The 17244-nt window shown below is 30.6% G+C and overlaps 1 protein-coding gene across 1 annotated transcript in view; it reads left to right on the top strand.

Moving 5' to 3' along the window:
* LOC129231308 (peroxisomal trans-2-enoyl-CoA reductase-like) overlaps positions 1-14772 on the top strand; it is a 59706-nt gene extending 44934 nt beyond the window's left edge. The window contains 3 exon segments of the mRNA XM_054865598.1: positions 35-139; positions 7323-7437; positions 14509-14772. Of these exon segments, the coding sequence (XP_054721573.1) occupies positions 35-139; positions 7323-7437; positions 14509-14567 (279 nt within the window). The 3' untranslated portion in view covers positions 14568-14772.
* Positions 14773-17244: the final 2472 nt, after the last annotated feature.

The following is a 17244-nucleotide window of genomic DNA, read 5'->3' as shown; positions in this document are numbered from 1 at the left end:
TTTGTATTTGAAATTAATTTTCAAACATTTGTAGGGATCATCTATATACTCTGAAACTGCTGCAAAAAATTATCCAGTGGATGTATTTAGTGTAGTAAAGGAAAATGTGCCAACAAAACGTCTGGGTACTACAGAAGAGGTATTTTTTAGATCTGTTTCAGTAATAGTTTTTTTTTTTTTTTTCAAATATTGGTGGGGTTTTATTTAGACAAATTAAGTACATACAAATACGTAACACTTTCCCCATATTATTTAAACAATGTAAAATCTCATATTGGGTAAATGACTAGTTATGGGCATGTGGCAGGGTTTTATTATTATTTTTTTGGACTGTTGAAATGTGATGTTGCAGTTCTTGTTCATGGGGAGAGAAAAAGCATATTTGTTAGAACTTAGAAATTGCAGTTTTATAGCTGTGTAGTTTTCATTAGTTTTCAACTATAATTATATGACATTAATTTAAAAAGAATTAACGTAGATACAGCCAATTTACTGCAACTGTGTTCAAAACAAAGTTTTTTTTTTTTTTTTAAACCTGCTTTTAAAATAAAAACTAGCGTAAATTGTCGAAACTGATCTTTTTTTGACTCCAAAACAAACATCTGTCTATTATGAAATCAACGCAAAAGGAAAAGTTGCGTTCCTTGAAATATTCTTTCAAGCTACAGCACTGCGTGTATATATACAAATAGTATTACCAATAGACCAGGTATAGCGAAAAAAGTAACAACAAATGTATCGGCAGCTCAGCTGAATTACCGGATAACTTAATTAAAAAAGAAAGACTCACTTAAATATTAGGGAGCTTCAAAATTATTCAACAGTACCGATGAGAACAGAAAAAAAAAACGCAACACCTTTTTAATGGGGAAAAAATTAGACAATAATTATCCTTATTAAAAATCTTTCGATATTCAATGTTAAATAAGCGGCTTGGAAGTCGCCAACGAAGTTGAAAATAAAGCCAATTCAATATAGATTGTAGTTGATAGGGATGTTATAGAAGACAAAAGGATGGCCAGAAAAATGATGAAAGGCATTTTAACTCATTGGCGGTTTGACATACGTACGGAATTTCACCTGGAAAAGGTCACCTTGGGAACATGGCTATCTGCTCGAAATGGTCAATACTTTTTATCTTGAAATTTCCTCCCCCTTTCGGAAGGAGGAAAAAAGCTTAATCCCTTTTGACCAGCACGTGCTGTCAAAACTCAACCCCTTTCTTTTCAACGCGTGTCGCAGGGAAGAGTCGAACTCCTCCAGACATGCTGCCAAGGTCCATCCCGCCCATTTCTCCCTCAACACGTTTAGCAAACAAGAGTTGAATTCCTTTTAGCGAGTCGTGTTTTACAAACCACAACTTTCTGTAATATTTATGAAGTAATAATCTAGATTTTAAATCTCTGGAATAACTATCTCCTACTACTACTCTAAATTACTATTGACATATTTTATTATTGAATTTAACTACTCATATTCAACATATATAAAACAATATTTGGAACAAGTTATTGCAATATGAAATAGCTAAATGAATTTAGTTATGATTGTAATGTTTTGCATAACCTGAAATGATGCGTAATAATAAAGAGCAATAAAGGAATTCCCTCTCCCCTTCCGCGCAACAGCAATTCGTTGTTTTTCTTTTAACGCTGGGGGAAAAAAGCACTGAAAATTTATACATCTATGCATACTTTTTACATACTATGTTTGTATATGTATATTTATTTTTTATTTGGGCATTTTTAGTATGTTTCGAATCTCGCCATATTTGAGACTAAGTGATCGTAACAGCGGTATACCTAGGCTTGCCTTATTTCCACAATGTTCAACCAGGACACCAACCCCCCTCCCCCCCCATCGTATGTATTTCAAAAGGTACACACAAGGGGCTGGTTTTCAGAGTGTTTTAGAAGGTAGTTTATTCTCAAAGCTAAATGAATAAATGATTACTAATTATCAGCCTAAACCAGGAATAATAAATGATACATGGCGCAAGCAGATACATTTAAACAATTTATTTTGTAAACGTTAATCTTTTGAAGTTACTTTAGCAAGAAATGAGGAATTGAATTTTGAACAATATTTACCTGTTTGTGTACTAGGACTTTTTTAGAAAGTCTTTTTTGTTTTAATCTTTTTGTAAAATTCCTTACAAGCTAATACGATAGTAATTTTACAGGTCATAAATTACAAATCTGTACCTCAGAGCTAAACTAACGTGAGTCACATACGCTACTTTACAGGAGAGAAAAAAATGACTGGTGTTTGCAATTTTCGAAAATATATAAAATATCCGATATTTTAATATATATCCGATAGTTTCAATCAACACAAACTAATGTCTACAAAGTAGTAAATGCATTCTCAAATCACTCTTTAATTATTATTATAATATGTAGACTTAAAATTAAGGTTTCTTTAATTATTCATATCTAATATTTCATTTTACATTTTAGTCAATTTTAATAGAGTTAATATAGCATTAGCTGTCCTACTCATTTGTCTTCTGTTAGCTACTTTTAAACAGTTATATGATTCAGAAAAAAACAATATGCAACATTCAGGAGCACAGTCATAAGACATTTTCTCTTTTTCCAACCAATGTTTAATATTTAATTAGGTATTTTTAATATGCATTAAAATTGCTACATTACTAATAATTTTATAAATAAAAAATTTAAAAAAGAATATATTATTTTGTTATATTAATGTGTATTAATACATCATAAAACTATAGTACATAACTTTTTGGTTATTTTTAATAATAAATGATCGATATTACTATGATTAATATAATTTTTAGATTGAAAATACCGTAGTTGGGAAAATAAATATCGAAAATATCAAATTATCATGATATTTTCAGAATAAATATCGGATATATATCATGATATATATCGACTGATATATATCGGAGAATCTTAGCAGTAATAAACAGAAATTTCATATTTTTGGACTTACGTCAGTCTGGCTAGGAGGTACAGAAATGACAAATTAATTATTTTAAACAATCCTTCACGGTTAATTATTTTATATTTTTTTGGTCATCTGTAATGAAACTTATATTTAACCGAGGCGTGAAGTAAACTGGCCGGGACACTGGGTTTTTGAATGAAAATCGGGACTGTCTAGGATCCCGTTTGAAAATCGGAAAACAAATACTATATCCAACATTCACTGAGTTATGCCGTATTTAACAAAACTATTATTAACGAAACACTGTCTAATCTTACTAGTTCCTTTAGTATATTGATATTAGGAAGTGAAAAAGAATGAAGTAAAATACGATTCTGGACAAAGAAATATACTATCCTTCTACAAAAGTCTTTTAGAAGTACAATGCCAGAATGGGCATGCATTTTGTAGGTTTTTTCATTAGCCATAAATAAAATGTGTCCTTGAAGCTATTGAAGGCAAAAGCTCTTCTTTGTAAAACTAAAAATAGTGTATTTTCCAGATCAATGCCATGAGTGTAGTACAATACGTTTTTGGAATAGAATTTCTGCTTGAATTTCTTCCGTTGGTTACATAGTTTTCTTTTTTTCAACATATTGTCATTATTATTATTTATTTATCTTTTTATTTTTTGATCGTTTAAAATTTTGCTGAAAGAATTGGTCTCAAAAATTTTTCTTTGATATTTACTACGAGCAAAACCGTGGCTTGAAAATTAAAACAACAACAACAAAAAAAGCGTTTAACTGGAGCTAAAAAAAAAAGTCAAATGAGATAATTACAAAGGCGGTCATTTTATCGCGCTTGTTGGGAAAGAAGCAAAATATAGAAGTCAAAAAAAAAAAAAATGAAAAATATGATGACTTTTCAATTTTGATTTTCTCCGATTACCTTTCAATTTTCATTAGACTGATTAAAAGCGCTATTCATTTAAACGCGCGATATAATGAAAGTTTCATTAACTTTTCAGAAAAATCTGCCATATCACTAACCAAAAAAAAAAAAAAAAAACACTTGTTACAAGAAAAATGCCATTGAAATGTAAAATATTCCCTCAAATCAACTATTTATCGCTTTTTTCGCTAAGAGACCCATTTACCGGAATGCAATTTCATTCATAACTAGGTATGTAAGCGTTCAAAGTTGAGTAAAATGGCTCATCTTTGAAAAATCCAAATTCTTTTTTTTTTTTTTGAAAACTATTTATTTTCATATACTTTTCCATTTTTAATAACAATAAAAAAATATTAATATTGTTCTTTGCTAACAACTGATTTTTTTTTTTTTAAATATAAAAGTTAACACAATAGCTGCCTGGTGTCGTGCAAAATTTTTGCTCTTATTATATATTGTTTATGTAGTTTTTTTTTTACTTATACAGAATTGAAATTGTATGCTAAGAGATAATTGTTTGTTTTTCTTCGTGATTAAAATAATTATAAGCTGAAGTATTAGACAGAATCGGTGAATTTAAAATGTTTCTGATATTAGCAATTGAAATTTTCGACCAAAACTAAGGCCAATCAGTTAGAGTAAATGAATTTGAAAAAATATCCCTTTTTTTATATTTTTGATAATGTGTTTTGAGTACAACATCTGCCTAAATGTGCGTAAAACGCGACGTAAGTGCACATTAAAGTTGAAAATTGATCTTTTACATGTACTTCCGCTCTTTGGCTTTCTTTACAGCATTGTGATTTTATAACACTTAAAGTTCCTAAATTATATGTTAGTAGCGAATAAAGCCGTAGCTATAAATTTATTTCCAAAAGGATACTTAGTTTGTTTTCGTTCAATTTGAAATCTCACGGCTTTTATTTATTATTTTATTTGAAATGTAATTGAATGTCATTGTCGTCGATTAAATTATGTTGCATCCATTTACAGCACAATTATTAATTAAATGTAAATTTTAAGCTTAGAAGAAAGAGAAGTGGATATTTCATTCTTGGAATACAGTTTTGCTTTTAGCAGATGCTTACAATAAATAGCAAGAAGGTTTGCTTAGAAATCTTTGCGTTGATAAGAAGGATGCACTGAACCTTGAAACCCCAACCTGATGAATGAGCACTGTTTGCATTTGTGAATACAGAAGGTGGGCCCCTGCGCTCCGGGGTGCCGCTTTCAGGAGAGGGGAAAGGAAACGCAGGATTCTACGCCCTGGACCGTTTGACAACGAAAATTTGGGGTCAGAAAAATACGTGTAAAACACTCTCGACGTGATCTTGCTACGGCGTGATAAGACGTGCAAAACCGCCGGTAAGTTAAGAAACATTTTTCGTGACAGAAAATGTTATAAGGATTATAGCAGATGCATGGAACAGGAAGTGGAAAGTCCAAACATTTTGTTAATATCCCAAACAAGTTACACAAAACATTACTAATAGATACATTGGAAAATTGCAAATGAACTGCAACGATTAAAGGAAAATTATGAACAAAGCAAGAGGAAATTTGAGCTTGATTGAGAGTTAAAAATTTGAAGATAAATGTAATTTTTTTTAAAAATGCAATTTGATCACAAGTGCATAATTAAAATGTTACAAACTGCTCAACGTGCAAAAGAACGGTCCTTCATATTTACGTAAACAAACGGATCCATTCATTTTAATGATCCGTTCTTTTTGACCCGTTCGTTTATAAATGACCCATCCCTAATATATATATATATATATATATATAATGTGTGTGTGTATTAGGTATATATACGGGGTGAACATTTAAATTTTAAAACAATGTACAGTATATGGGAATTTGTTTGATACATGTTTCATGTGTCTTTCATCTGTAGCGCAACCAAATAGCAAAATTCTGTATCACTCGCTAAAAGGTCGAAATTTCAATACTTTCTTCAGTCTGAATTGCAGTTTTCAAGTCATGGATGCTCTTGGGGTGTCTGGTGTAAACTTTATCTTTGATATAACCCCACAAAAATGAATTGCTGGGGCTCAAGTCCGGAGAAAAGGGTGCCCAATTAATTCCCATATTTTTCAATTTTGTGTACCCTAATGCCAAAATCCACCCATTAAAGTGCTCTTCAAGCAGATCAAGGACTTCATTGGTACAATGAGGTGGTCCGCAGTCTTGCATGAACCACGTGCTTTCGAAATTCAGGTCACTTTATTTTGCCGGAATGAACTGATTTCCCAAAATTTCCACAAATCATTCAGAAGTGAGTTTGTTCGTTGTCTTAAGCTTAAACTCAGTCGCAAACTTTCTTAGAATCGCAATTAGGCTGTTGTTGTTTGAATCATGAAAAAGTGCACAAAAAGGCTATATCTCGACATTTTCACTGAAAACTAATCAACAAAAGCCAACTCAATTAGACTGCGCAAAGAAATCTACCAACGCACTGAATCTAACTGCCAAGATTGGACTTGATACGCCAAACAGTTTTCGAGAAATTGAGATTTCTTTTCAACGCGTTAATTACTGGTCACCCTGTATATATGTTGTCATAAATTAGAATGTGCACTGGTTTGACCAGTTGTCATCCCAGTCATTTAACTATGGATATACTAAAAACTAGTAATGGTCATGCTGGATGAATTCAATTATTTTCAGGAAGTACCCAAAAAAGTATTCAACTTTAATACAACACTCCTTTTTCATATTCTTGACTTACCAGTTCAAGCAACAGAAAAATTTAAAAAATGGGTAACTGATAAAACGCTTTGAAAAGTTCGTCTGATCAACAGCAACAAAAATAAATAAAATAAAACTATTCTACTGTTACATCTTTTATTTATTGTTTGTCAAATTTAGCTTATGTTTTATCATGAGAGATTAAAATGATTGTTTTTGGGCCATTGGGATTTGAACTTGCTACTTTAACAATGTTGGCACAATGCTCTAACCAACTGAGTTATTGAATCTTTGTCTAGGAATACTATGCACTGAAGCAATGCGTATGCGTCATGAAAAACGGAATAAATCTTTGGGGTTTTTTTGATAGACCAACTAAAATGTGAATTCTTTCTTTATTTTTTGCTGAAATGTTGAAAAAAGACTTTAAAATGATGACTTACTTATGAAGTTTGATAAAGTTTTGAGGAAGTTTATGACATTCCTGCAAAAAAAAAGAAGCTCCTTTGCAAATAATACATATGATATTCAATTCTTTATAGAGATTTGATCTTAATTCTTATTTTTATGCAACAATGTAATTACTTATTTGAGTAATTTTTATTTAACAGCATAAATGAGGGTTATTGAATAATATTTCAACATGATTATATATTTGCAGCAAAAAAAAACTATTTCTCCGTTAAAAGATACTACTATAATTTAGTATCCGAGGTTTTTTCTTGGGAGCCTGTAGCTACTCTGCTAGTTCTGATATTAATTTACTTTTATGATTTTAGGTATCTGCTGCTGTTTGTTTTTTATTATCACCTGGAGCATCCTTTATATCAGGTGCAACTTTGCATGTAGATGGTGGAGGAAGATTATATTCAAAGTTAATGTGGGAAATACCAGGTAAAAATAGTACTTTTGTTTTATTTTTTAAATTTATTTACTTATTAACTGTTTTAATTTGCAATATATTGTCACATGATCAGAAAAAACTTTGCACCAACAAAATGAAAAAAAAAAGTTAGTACAAGGCAAGAAGTATCTACATAGGTAGAAAACAAGTCCAAAAGCTCTCAAGTAAATGAAATAAAAATATAAGACATAAATAAAAGATATAAATATAAAAATATAAGATATAAATAAATATTTATAAAAAAAAATGGAAGCTACCATTCCTTGGGGCTCAAACTTATGATATATTAACGTTCACTATCTGGTTTATAAACATTACTGGTGGCTACTTGACATACCTCTTCCTCAAAAAAAAAAAAAAAAAAATAGTGACTCTCTGTTTGAGGTCTTGCACTTAATTGCTTTGGCCCTGGACCTTGTCATAGGCCCAGTAAACTTTGTGATTTATTCCAGTCAGGAGCATGTAAGACTTCCATACTTTCTTTCGGCTCTGTTCTCATTCATTTGGGTTTTAAGGTCAAAATAGGGTCCATACTCAATGCATGTACAACATCTATGACTTTCCTCCTTTTGGTGGAAAGCTCAATCTTTTATTTTGTAGGTGACATCAGATAATTGTCAAAGCATGCGAAAGGAACGAGAATAGCACTTAATTTCTCACATAGGCCAACTTTTCTTACTAATGTAAAAATCCAAACAAGGTCTTCTTTCTGGTAACTGACAACTCTGTGCCTCACATTGTGTGATTGCCTTTCTTTGTCTTGTGCTTCCAAGGTTCGTGTTCCAGCAAGATTTCTGGGTGGGGTGATTCGTAGGGTCTGCAGATGATAGACTCATAAAGCTGTGATGAATTTTACATTTGTGGACTACATCAGCGATTAATTTCATTTGGAATGCTTGTCCCGTATCTGATATAATTTGATGTAGAGCTCCTTATTTTAGAACAATATCTTCAACAATCTTGCAATTCAAGGAATTTGGCTGTTGGCATATCGAGACCAATATAATTACAACTATCCATCTATTACCATTTATTGATTTCGGAAATTATCTAATAAATTGATTTGGATGAGATGAAATGGTGCGACAGATGAATTTATAGGGATCAGATGACCTGGTAGGCTTTGGCCCATTTTTTTGCCATTGGAGGTTCTTTGCAATGACTAATGTACTGTTTCACTGTTTTTTCCAGTCCAGTCCCAAAGAATCCCCCACTTCCCTCTTAGAAATCTGATCTAAATCCTCCTGAAGTTGTTTTACTTGTTCTTTATTTTCTACTATCCCCATAACTTGGACATCCTCAGCAAAACAATTGATGTTGTTATAAATATTTTTATGAATATCATTCATAGATTTAATAAACAAAAGGTGTCGTTTAACTAATCCTTGGATAACCTCACTTAAAACATCACTCTATTTAGAGTGCTTTCCCCTAAAAACTACTTTGTTTCTTTCCATTCAGCCAATTTGTAACCCAAAATAAAATGTTTCTTCCTATTCCTTTATCAGCGAGCTTGCTGAGAGGAACAACATAGAGTATCTTATTGAAAGCTTTTTGAAAATGGGTCTAAACAACATCTACAATGTCGTGCTCAAGTAAATGGCAGTATCTACAAAAATGAGCTTTTGAGATATCTGAAGAAACGCATTTTTGATTTCCCACAAAAATGAATAAAGTATTGAAATCTGAATTTAGGTGATTCTATATGTTTAAATCGAAATATTTTTTGGTTGTAGGTTTCATTTTGATTTTGTGATCAAAATTTTTGTTAAGACATATACTGCTGTTTACTTGCCCTTTGTCGCAAAACTTAATTTCAAACTATCTTCTGCCACCCAGTGAGAACAGATACATGAAACCAATATTAACTGCATAACATTTATTAAATAAAAAGTTGAATGAACAAACATAAGTTAGAATCAGAACATAACATAACAGAACCAAATTACATAAATTTACAGGCTATACCGAATTGCTTGGCCAGCAGTGTTGCCATTTAAAGAACATAAGATTTTTTCCACACCCTTAGCACTAGTAATTGTCATACACTTCTGACTGGTAGTTAGTAGTAACTACACCGTATACTATTATTTGACCAATAATAACAGATTCGGCATAATACGGAGCACATACGTTATTACGACGTATATTAGTGCAACGTGAACATTATATTTTGTTTAAAAACATAAATAAATACTGTGTATACACTTTATATAAATTTAGTAGAGTAGGTTGGGGCAAGTAGGACCCCTTTTGAGAATAGTTCGTTTCTGGAACCTTATGCAAAAGTTTTGAAGCAAAAAAATTTAAACTTATTGTCTTATTTTATCTTAGACATTATTAATGAAATACAGTTGATCATTAATTTCTAAAATAATGCTTTAAATATTAATTAACGATTGTATTTTTAAAAAAATCAGATGGGTGTCCCACCTACCCCATAATAAGAGGTAAGTGGATCCCCCCCCCCTTTATTTAAATTTAAATCAAGCATATCTAAAAGAGGGGTAAGGAGGTTTTACTTGATAAAGTATGTAAACTTTTAGTATGTTTTTTTTTTTTCGTGAACGCATCTATTTACCAGAGATTTACTCTCTTTTAAATCTGTATAACAGAAAAATTTTTAAACAAAAAACAAAAAAGTTAGATCTGGGAAATTTATTGAAAGCCTATAGGTACATATTTTACTTTTAACATACAAAGGTATGTTCAATAAACATAATACAGTTGATTAAGGTCAATTTCAGTAAATTAACCAAACCTATCAGCTGAAAAAGAAATTGTAAACACTGAATGACTGCATCTGTTTAAAGTGTGCTAAGGAAGAACTATCATCCCACTGAATTTCATCCTCAATAATAAATCTAACATCCTCTGTGCCAGGTCATTATTAATCACCATTTCAAATGGTTCTTGCAACAATATTTTTTTTTTTTTTTTTGAAACTCCAACATTAGGCCTACATAATACTTTATGGTTTACTTTGATGTAAGTTTCACAAATACATAATCACCAGCTTTAGCAGTTTTTGTTGCTCAACTATCAATTCCTACTAGGTCTTCATAGTTGTCTTGTATTTCACTAATACAAATATTTAATCAGAGTTGCTTTTGGTTTTGAAATCCCCATTATTATAGGGGGCCTTATAGCAAAAATTTATAGGGTAAGTGGCACCCCTCCACTTAAACATTTATTAATAATTTTTTATACAAAAATTCTTGTTGCTGTGTGAACTTTAAGTTACACTTTTTGTGAAAAAGTAGTTATCGTAAAAAAATATTAAAAACTCTCCAGGAAACACTTCTTTGAAAAATGTTTCTTGAACTCACAAAAAAAAAAGGATTTTATTCTTCTTTTTTTCACTAACTGCTGTGACCTAGAAAAAAATTTCACGAAACCCAAATATATGCAAAACCCATCACTGTGATGGAATTTAACATGATCAAAAAGGGCTCCAAAATCATGCTCCAAAAAGGTTGAAAATTTTATAAATAATTCAGTTTTAGGGGGTGACCCACATATCCCATAGTGACCCACTTCCCCCAACCAACCCTATAAACAAATTAAATGTAACTTTAAAATAAAACTATTTTATTACAACAAATAATAAATAAATACGGTGTATCCACTTGATATACATTTAATATAAACAAATAAAATATAACTTAGAAATTGAATTATTTTTACAAAAATTATAAGTAAATGCAATAAATGTAAATATGTGTTGGTTATAAATTGAATATTAAAATTTTTTTGATTAACATGTGTATTGATATTGAACGAAATAACCTTCATCATTTTGATATAAATTTAATGCAACAACATTTACGTACCTTCTCAGATGCCAGAAATACTTGCTTATTTAAACCAGGGTGGCAGCAGATCAGGGAAAAGTCAGGGAATTTTATTAATCAGGGAAATATCAGGGAGTTACATAAAATAACAAATTCGAGGAAAATGGATTCAATGAAGATTTTTTTTTTTTTTTTTTTGCTTTGCAAAATTAACTACCCTAGTTCCCTACGCATTTTCCGCCAATTATATGTTTGAAAAAAAGTAAAATGAATGAAATGCAATTGTACATTGCAGCATATTTGTGCATCTTTTTTCTTCAACATCAAAGTAGTGAATCTTAACTTATTAACCACAGCATGAACTTCCCAAGATTGCTTCTCTGTCTGTAAAGTTGTTTATTTTATGTAGCTTGAATTTTCCTTTTACACATTCCATGCTACGTAAAATAAACAACCCTACAGGCAAAGAGAAAGCTGTCATTAATGGCTTAGTTCTTTTGCTTTTACTCATTGTCTTCAAGTAATTAGCGTGCTGTAATTACAATTTCAAGAAGAAATCTTTGTTTTTTTTTAAAAATTAATATTGATAAAAGTTTAAAAGTTATTGCTTCATCTTGTTTTTAATTTAATTGCTAAAATTGAATGTTAAATCAAAATAAACTTTGTTTTTTGGCATTGGTATTATTCGCTGTCACCTCAGATTATATGACGGGGTTTTTTCAGACTTTAAAAATTCTTTTATTTTAAAATAAGTTTTATACTTATATATTTTGAAATTAATTGATTGAATGTTTTTTTAACATTTCAATGTTGTTTGTTACAAAAGTAATATAAAATTCTTCTTGGACAAATAATGAAATCATTTGAGATTGAGTTAACTTGGGCACATAAGTAAATATATTTATTATGGGTTTATTACATTTTTTACATGGTTAAAATGCTGTATTTATTCATTAAAACCTACGTTCTTGATTAGAGAATAGCTCAATATGACTGATGTTAAAAGGTTTCAATTTGTTTTACATAAATATGTCTATTATTGATGTAAGTAAAAGTACATTACTTCTATACTTTCACTATTACTTATTCTTGCAGCAATAATTATACTGTTTGAAAATTTAGTTCAAAATTATTTCTATATCAGCTTTTTTGTTTTATCATGATTAGATATGTCTTTAAGAGTGTTTTTAATAATTTCTTGGAATTCTTATGCTAACTGGTTACTGGAAGTAAGGTATTTGTTTGAAATTTCCCGTAATATTTCCTTGTAGATAATTTAATAATTTATTTTTACTAAAAAAGGAGCGTCTTTTTAAAGTATGTTTTTAATTAACAGCTTAAAACCTTGTAACCACTGCATTTTATTTAATATACAATGGTTTTCAAGTAGGGCAAAGAAAGGAAACCATTACCATTGGTAGCATAAATCAAGGAAATTTGCTGAATTTAATCGGGGAAAAGTAAGGGAAGATTTTTTTCGCAGTTCTTGTCGCCACCCTGTTGATAGACATAGCTAAAACGAACTCCTTTTTGGTATTTATCAAAAAAACTTTATGTTCTTGTGCCACTTCGGCGATGACAACGCAGTGCTGACCTGATCATTAAGGCCTCGGACTGACAACCGAAGGATACCGGCTTCGATGTCAGCCGATTGAAGATCATCCGTGTTTGTTAATGGTGACTGAGACACGTTAAGTATGCCACGGTCACAAAGTTCTCTATATGGATTGATACCTCTAAGGATGCTAAACCAGGGATTACTCGACTTCTGGGCTGGAAAAAAAATGGAGCTCTCTTCAGGGTCCCATCCTACCGGTAAAACCACAAACAGTTGTAGGTAAGGGTGATGTGTTGGTAGGTAGCAACGTGTTATCACTTGACAACTGGAAGATTTTTAGCCATTTTTTAAAAATTGTTAAACAAATCACTTAATGTTTTGCTATTTGCTAGAAAACAACAAATCCCTCTGAAAATTTAGGCCTTTAAAATGCTTCGTGCATTAAGGATGGCTCTCATCAAACTACTAAAGGTGCAGCGGCTTAGTATTAAATTGTTAAAAAAATTGTTTGCTAGTTGAAAGTAGATTTATTTAAAAGAAAAAAGAAAACAAACTGAATTGAATCATTCTGTTGCGACATATTCATTTGTCGTCTGCCAAGTTTTGCTTGTGTTTCCTCGTATGTTATCTTTTATAACTGTTCATTAGCAACAAATAATTTTGTTTTATTGTTTTTTTTTTGAACGTGGATATGAATAATCAAAGTTTTTTTTTTATATGTCTGAAGTCTGTAAAATTACAAAACGTTTTCTTCAAATTTATTTGTATCGTTTGTTCATTTTCCCTAAATAATAGTTTTAAGTCTTATACAAATACAAATATAAATCCGATGACCAGAAATATGTAATAAATCTGCATCAAATTTGGTAGCCCATGTATCTGTAATTCCAATAACATCCAAATTCTGATCTATAATTATGCTTTTTAATTCTTCCATCTTGTTCCTAATACTGCGAGCATTGTTATAGACAACTGTAAACTTACCCAGATTGCTTTTATCTAACCCGCTGAGATTTTGCTGTTATTTTTTCTCTCTCATTTTCATGATATAGGTGATAAATCAAACCTTCTCTCATCCATATTTATTTTTCTTTTCTTTTCTTTATTTTTAACTTTTATAGAAAGGTAAACTAAAGATGAGCCTGTTATTAGTATTCTTGATACTGCCTTTTTTTAGTTGGGGAGGAAGAAGGGGAATTTTCACTTATTTTTTTCATTACTTTTAAAGCAATTTTCAAGCAAACTATAACATCTAAAAAGAACATAGTCCTGTTTGTGGTGTAATATGAAATAGATGAAATTAGCCACAAAAACTATTGATTGTGGAGACATACTCACCACTCAAAATTTTGATATTACTTCTTTTATGTAGTGAATTTCATTACTTTTTTAACAGTCAATTTGTTCATATGATGTGAAAACCATTTTGTATATTTTGCCTTTTTTGACTGTCTGTCTTAGTACAAACATACATGTATTGTGTGTACAGCGGGGATTGAATAATGATATGCCTTATCACTAACTGCAAGAAATATATAAATTCTGTTAGCCATATTATTTGTACTACTTCTTTTCATACAATAGATTGTAGGTAAAAATAAAGTGAAGTAACCTCTTCAGCCTTATAATTAACACTGTAATTAGTCAAGATTACAATTAAATTTATAAGAGACTATTTGGTTTTTTGAAAGTATAATTATTATTTTTAGATCACAAAAATCTGCCTCCTCTTAATTCCTTATCTGATGCATCGAAATCAAAGCTGTAAAGCTGTCATGGTGGACTGATTTTCAGAAGTGAACAAAGCTTAATTTTAAATGAAGTGTGTAAGTGTTGATTCTTAAAGCCAAACAAATTTATAAAATGAATTATGATCAAAACTAATAGTCGTTATAGCTGTAAAATATGTTATTGTTATTGAGAAAATAATTTTTGTACCGTTTCATTTTAATAAATAAATATATAATACTGTTGATCCTCTGTTGCTTAATTTTGATAAGTATTTTAATGGTTTAAATCTCTCGTTTGAAAACATAAAGCTTTCCTTTTAAACAGCTTCAAAACTTGTGTATGAAAGCAATATTCCTCTTATGACACTATTAAGAAAAAGTAAAGAGAGCACAAGTAGAAAAAGTTCATGATTTAGCATAAGTTGAACATTATCATTTTTTTTTTCTTTTTTTCTTAACCAAGAGGTAGAATGACTCTTTGTTTTATTTTGTTGGAATGAAATTCATTTTGAAGAAGGGACAAACAAAAAAAAGTAATAAGTATGAAATCGACCTACGTGTAATACCTATGCCAAAAAAAGTGAATGAAGAGGATGGGAGAAGATACTGTATGCTATTTTTATTTTTTTTCTCAAGACTTATTTTAAGTCCATAATTATATAAAATATTAAAACAAAATGATCATGTTTAATATAATATATGTAATTTTTCATTCAATTTATTGCTATAAGCTCAGAAGGCATATCCTCATAAAGTGAGCCTCCCAAAAAGCGGCCACCTCCCACTTCCAATCCCTTGACTGTCTGTCATTCAAAAGTACTTTGTAAAAATGGATCCAAAAAAAAAAATGATAATAATTATGAATTCACACAAATGAAAAATAAATAAATAAATAAAACAAAATACAATTTTGTCTCACTGTTCCCTTAGTAAGTGGAAACAGTGAGACACATATTTTTTAAATTAGTGAACTTTGAAATAATCTAAATTTACCTGTAAAATAAAAATGATTGTTGCCGTTTGGTTTTGGTATGAGTTATTGCCTTTAGCAAGTTAAATTTCATGTCTTCTTGACACATAGCAGTGACATATATCGTGTATTTGGTTGGGTTTGAGATGGAATTATTTAGATGATTCTGGATTGGTAAATTGGTTTAAAGTGTCATCTTGTGACGTAGAATTTAATAAGGGTGGAATGTTTTCACTGTAGCCTTTGTCTATTCTAGTACAATAGTTTCTTTCTTGCCTGTTTCAGAACATCTTCGAATTAGCTTATCTGACTTTCTTTTTTCCAAGCATTTTGAAATTTTTAAATGTTGATGAATGTTATTACATTCAGCATATTGAAATAAAACAATTAGAAACAAATATTTGAAAAATATAAATATGAAAGGGAAACATTTACGTGATATTATTAAGGTATGACAGTCATAATTACATTCAATCAACCTAATTTTGTTGGGGCAGGACTTTCAAGCTTATTTTATGATTATTTCATCTACAGTCTAGTTGCAATTGAATTTAATTCAATACACAATATCTGCGCTTTTTATAAAAGTACCATGGTGCAATTAGACACAAATTAATGGTGTCTCACTGTTCCCTCATTGGAATATATGAACTCGGTACCATTTTCAGACAAAAAAAATATCATTCTACTGCTAAAATAAACGTTAAATAATAGGCTGATGGAAGATTAATAACCCAGTCTGTAAAACATTTCCGATTAGAAACAAGGCAACAAACAATGTAGATATTTTTGTTCGATTAGGTCAAATATGATGACACAGTTATTTTTGGTACACTAGATTTCAAAGCAACCTTTTTTACATAATGCTGCTCACAGTATGTCAAACTTTTAAAAAGTTTTAACTGCCTTAAATATCTAAACAAAATAAATTGCTGTTGTCTCACTAGTCTCACTGCACCGACATCTCTGCTACCACCTAAAGGTTACTTTCTTGCATTGTGTATGCTAGGGATTCTCAACCTTTCAAGCTCTGTTCCTCCATTTGAACAATTTAAAGTTAAGATTTGAAGTATCGTCTCCCTCCCCCCGTGCACTGCAACCATATGTGGTCAATGCAAGTACCTTAATCTTTGTATAATCCGCGGGTGATACGATGTAAAGAAAATGAAATTTTGATTCAACATGTTGTTTTAGCAATAAATTAAAACCATGAAGAAGTAATAACTGTTAAGATATAATCAAAATTAATGTAAAAAATAGTGTGAAGACAAAGGAGCAAACGGTTAATCTTATGCAAATGAAGGCTTCTTCCTTGGCTGTATGGTTGTTTATTTTACATAAGCCTGAATTGCGTATGAGGAACATTCAAGTTATGCAAAATAAACAATCTACAGGCAGAGAAGAGGTCTCTATTGATGAATCCTGCTGTAAATATTGAGATTTAATGCGTTGGTGTTGAGAAAAGAAAAAGCTTAGATACTCCGAACCTCATTAAGTTTACACTTTTTTAACAGATAATCTGCGGATTATACGCAGGAAAATATGATAGTACAATCTGAAAATCCAAGTTTGAAACTAAAGCTTTTTAGCATAACTGTAGCTGGCTATTAAAGGAAATTATGCAGAAATTCTTGCACTGATTTTGTGGCACTTAGGCAGAGTTTGAAAGCAGTTTTTTCTTATGGATTGGACAATAGCGATGTGAATCTTCAGTGGGCAGAGTTTAAGGAAAAGCTAGCGAAAAC

The sequence above is a fragment of the Uloborus diversus genome, chromosome 10 (assembly GCF_026930045.1).
Source record: "Uloborus diversus isolate 005 chromosome 10, Udiv.v.3.1, whole genome shotgun sequence".
In the NCBI taxonomy this organism is placed as follows: Eukaryota; Metazoa; Arthropoda; class Arachnida; order Araneae; family Uloboridae; genus Uloborus; species Uloborus diversus.
Note: the sequence above shows the minus strand (reverse complement) of the source record. Positions and strands in the feature narration are given on the sequence as shown.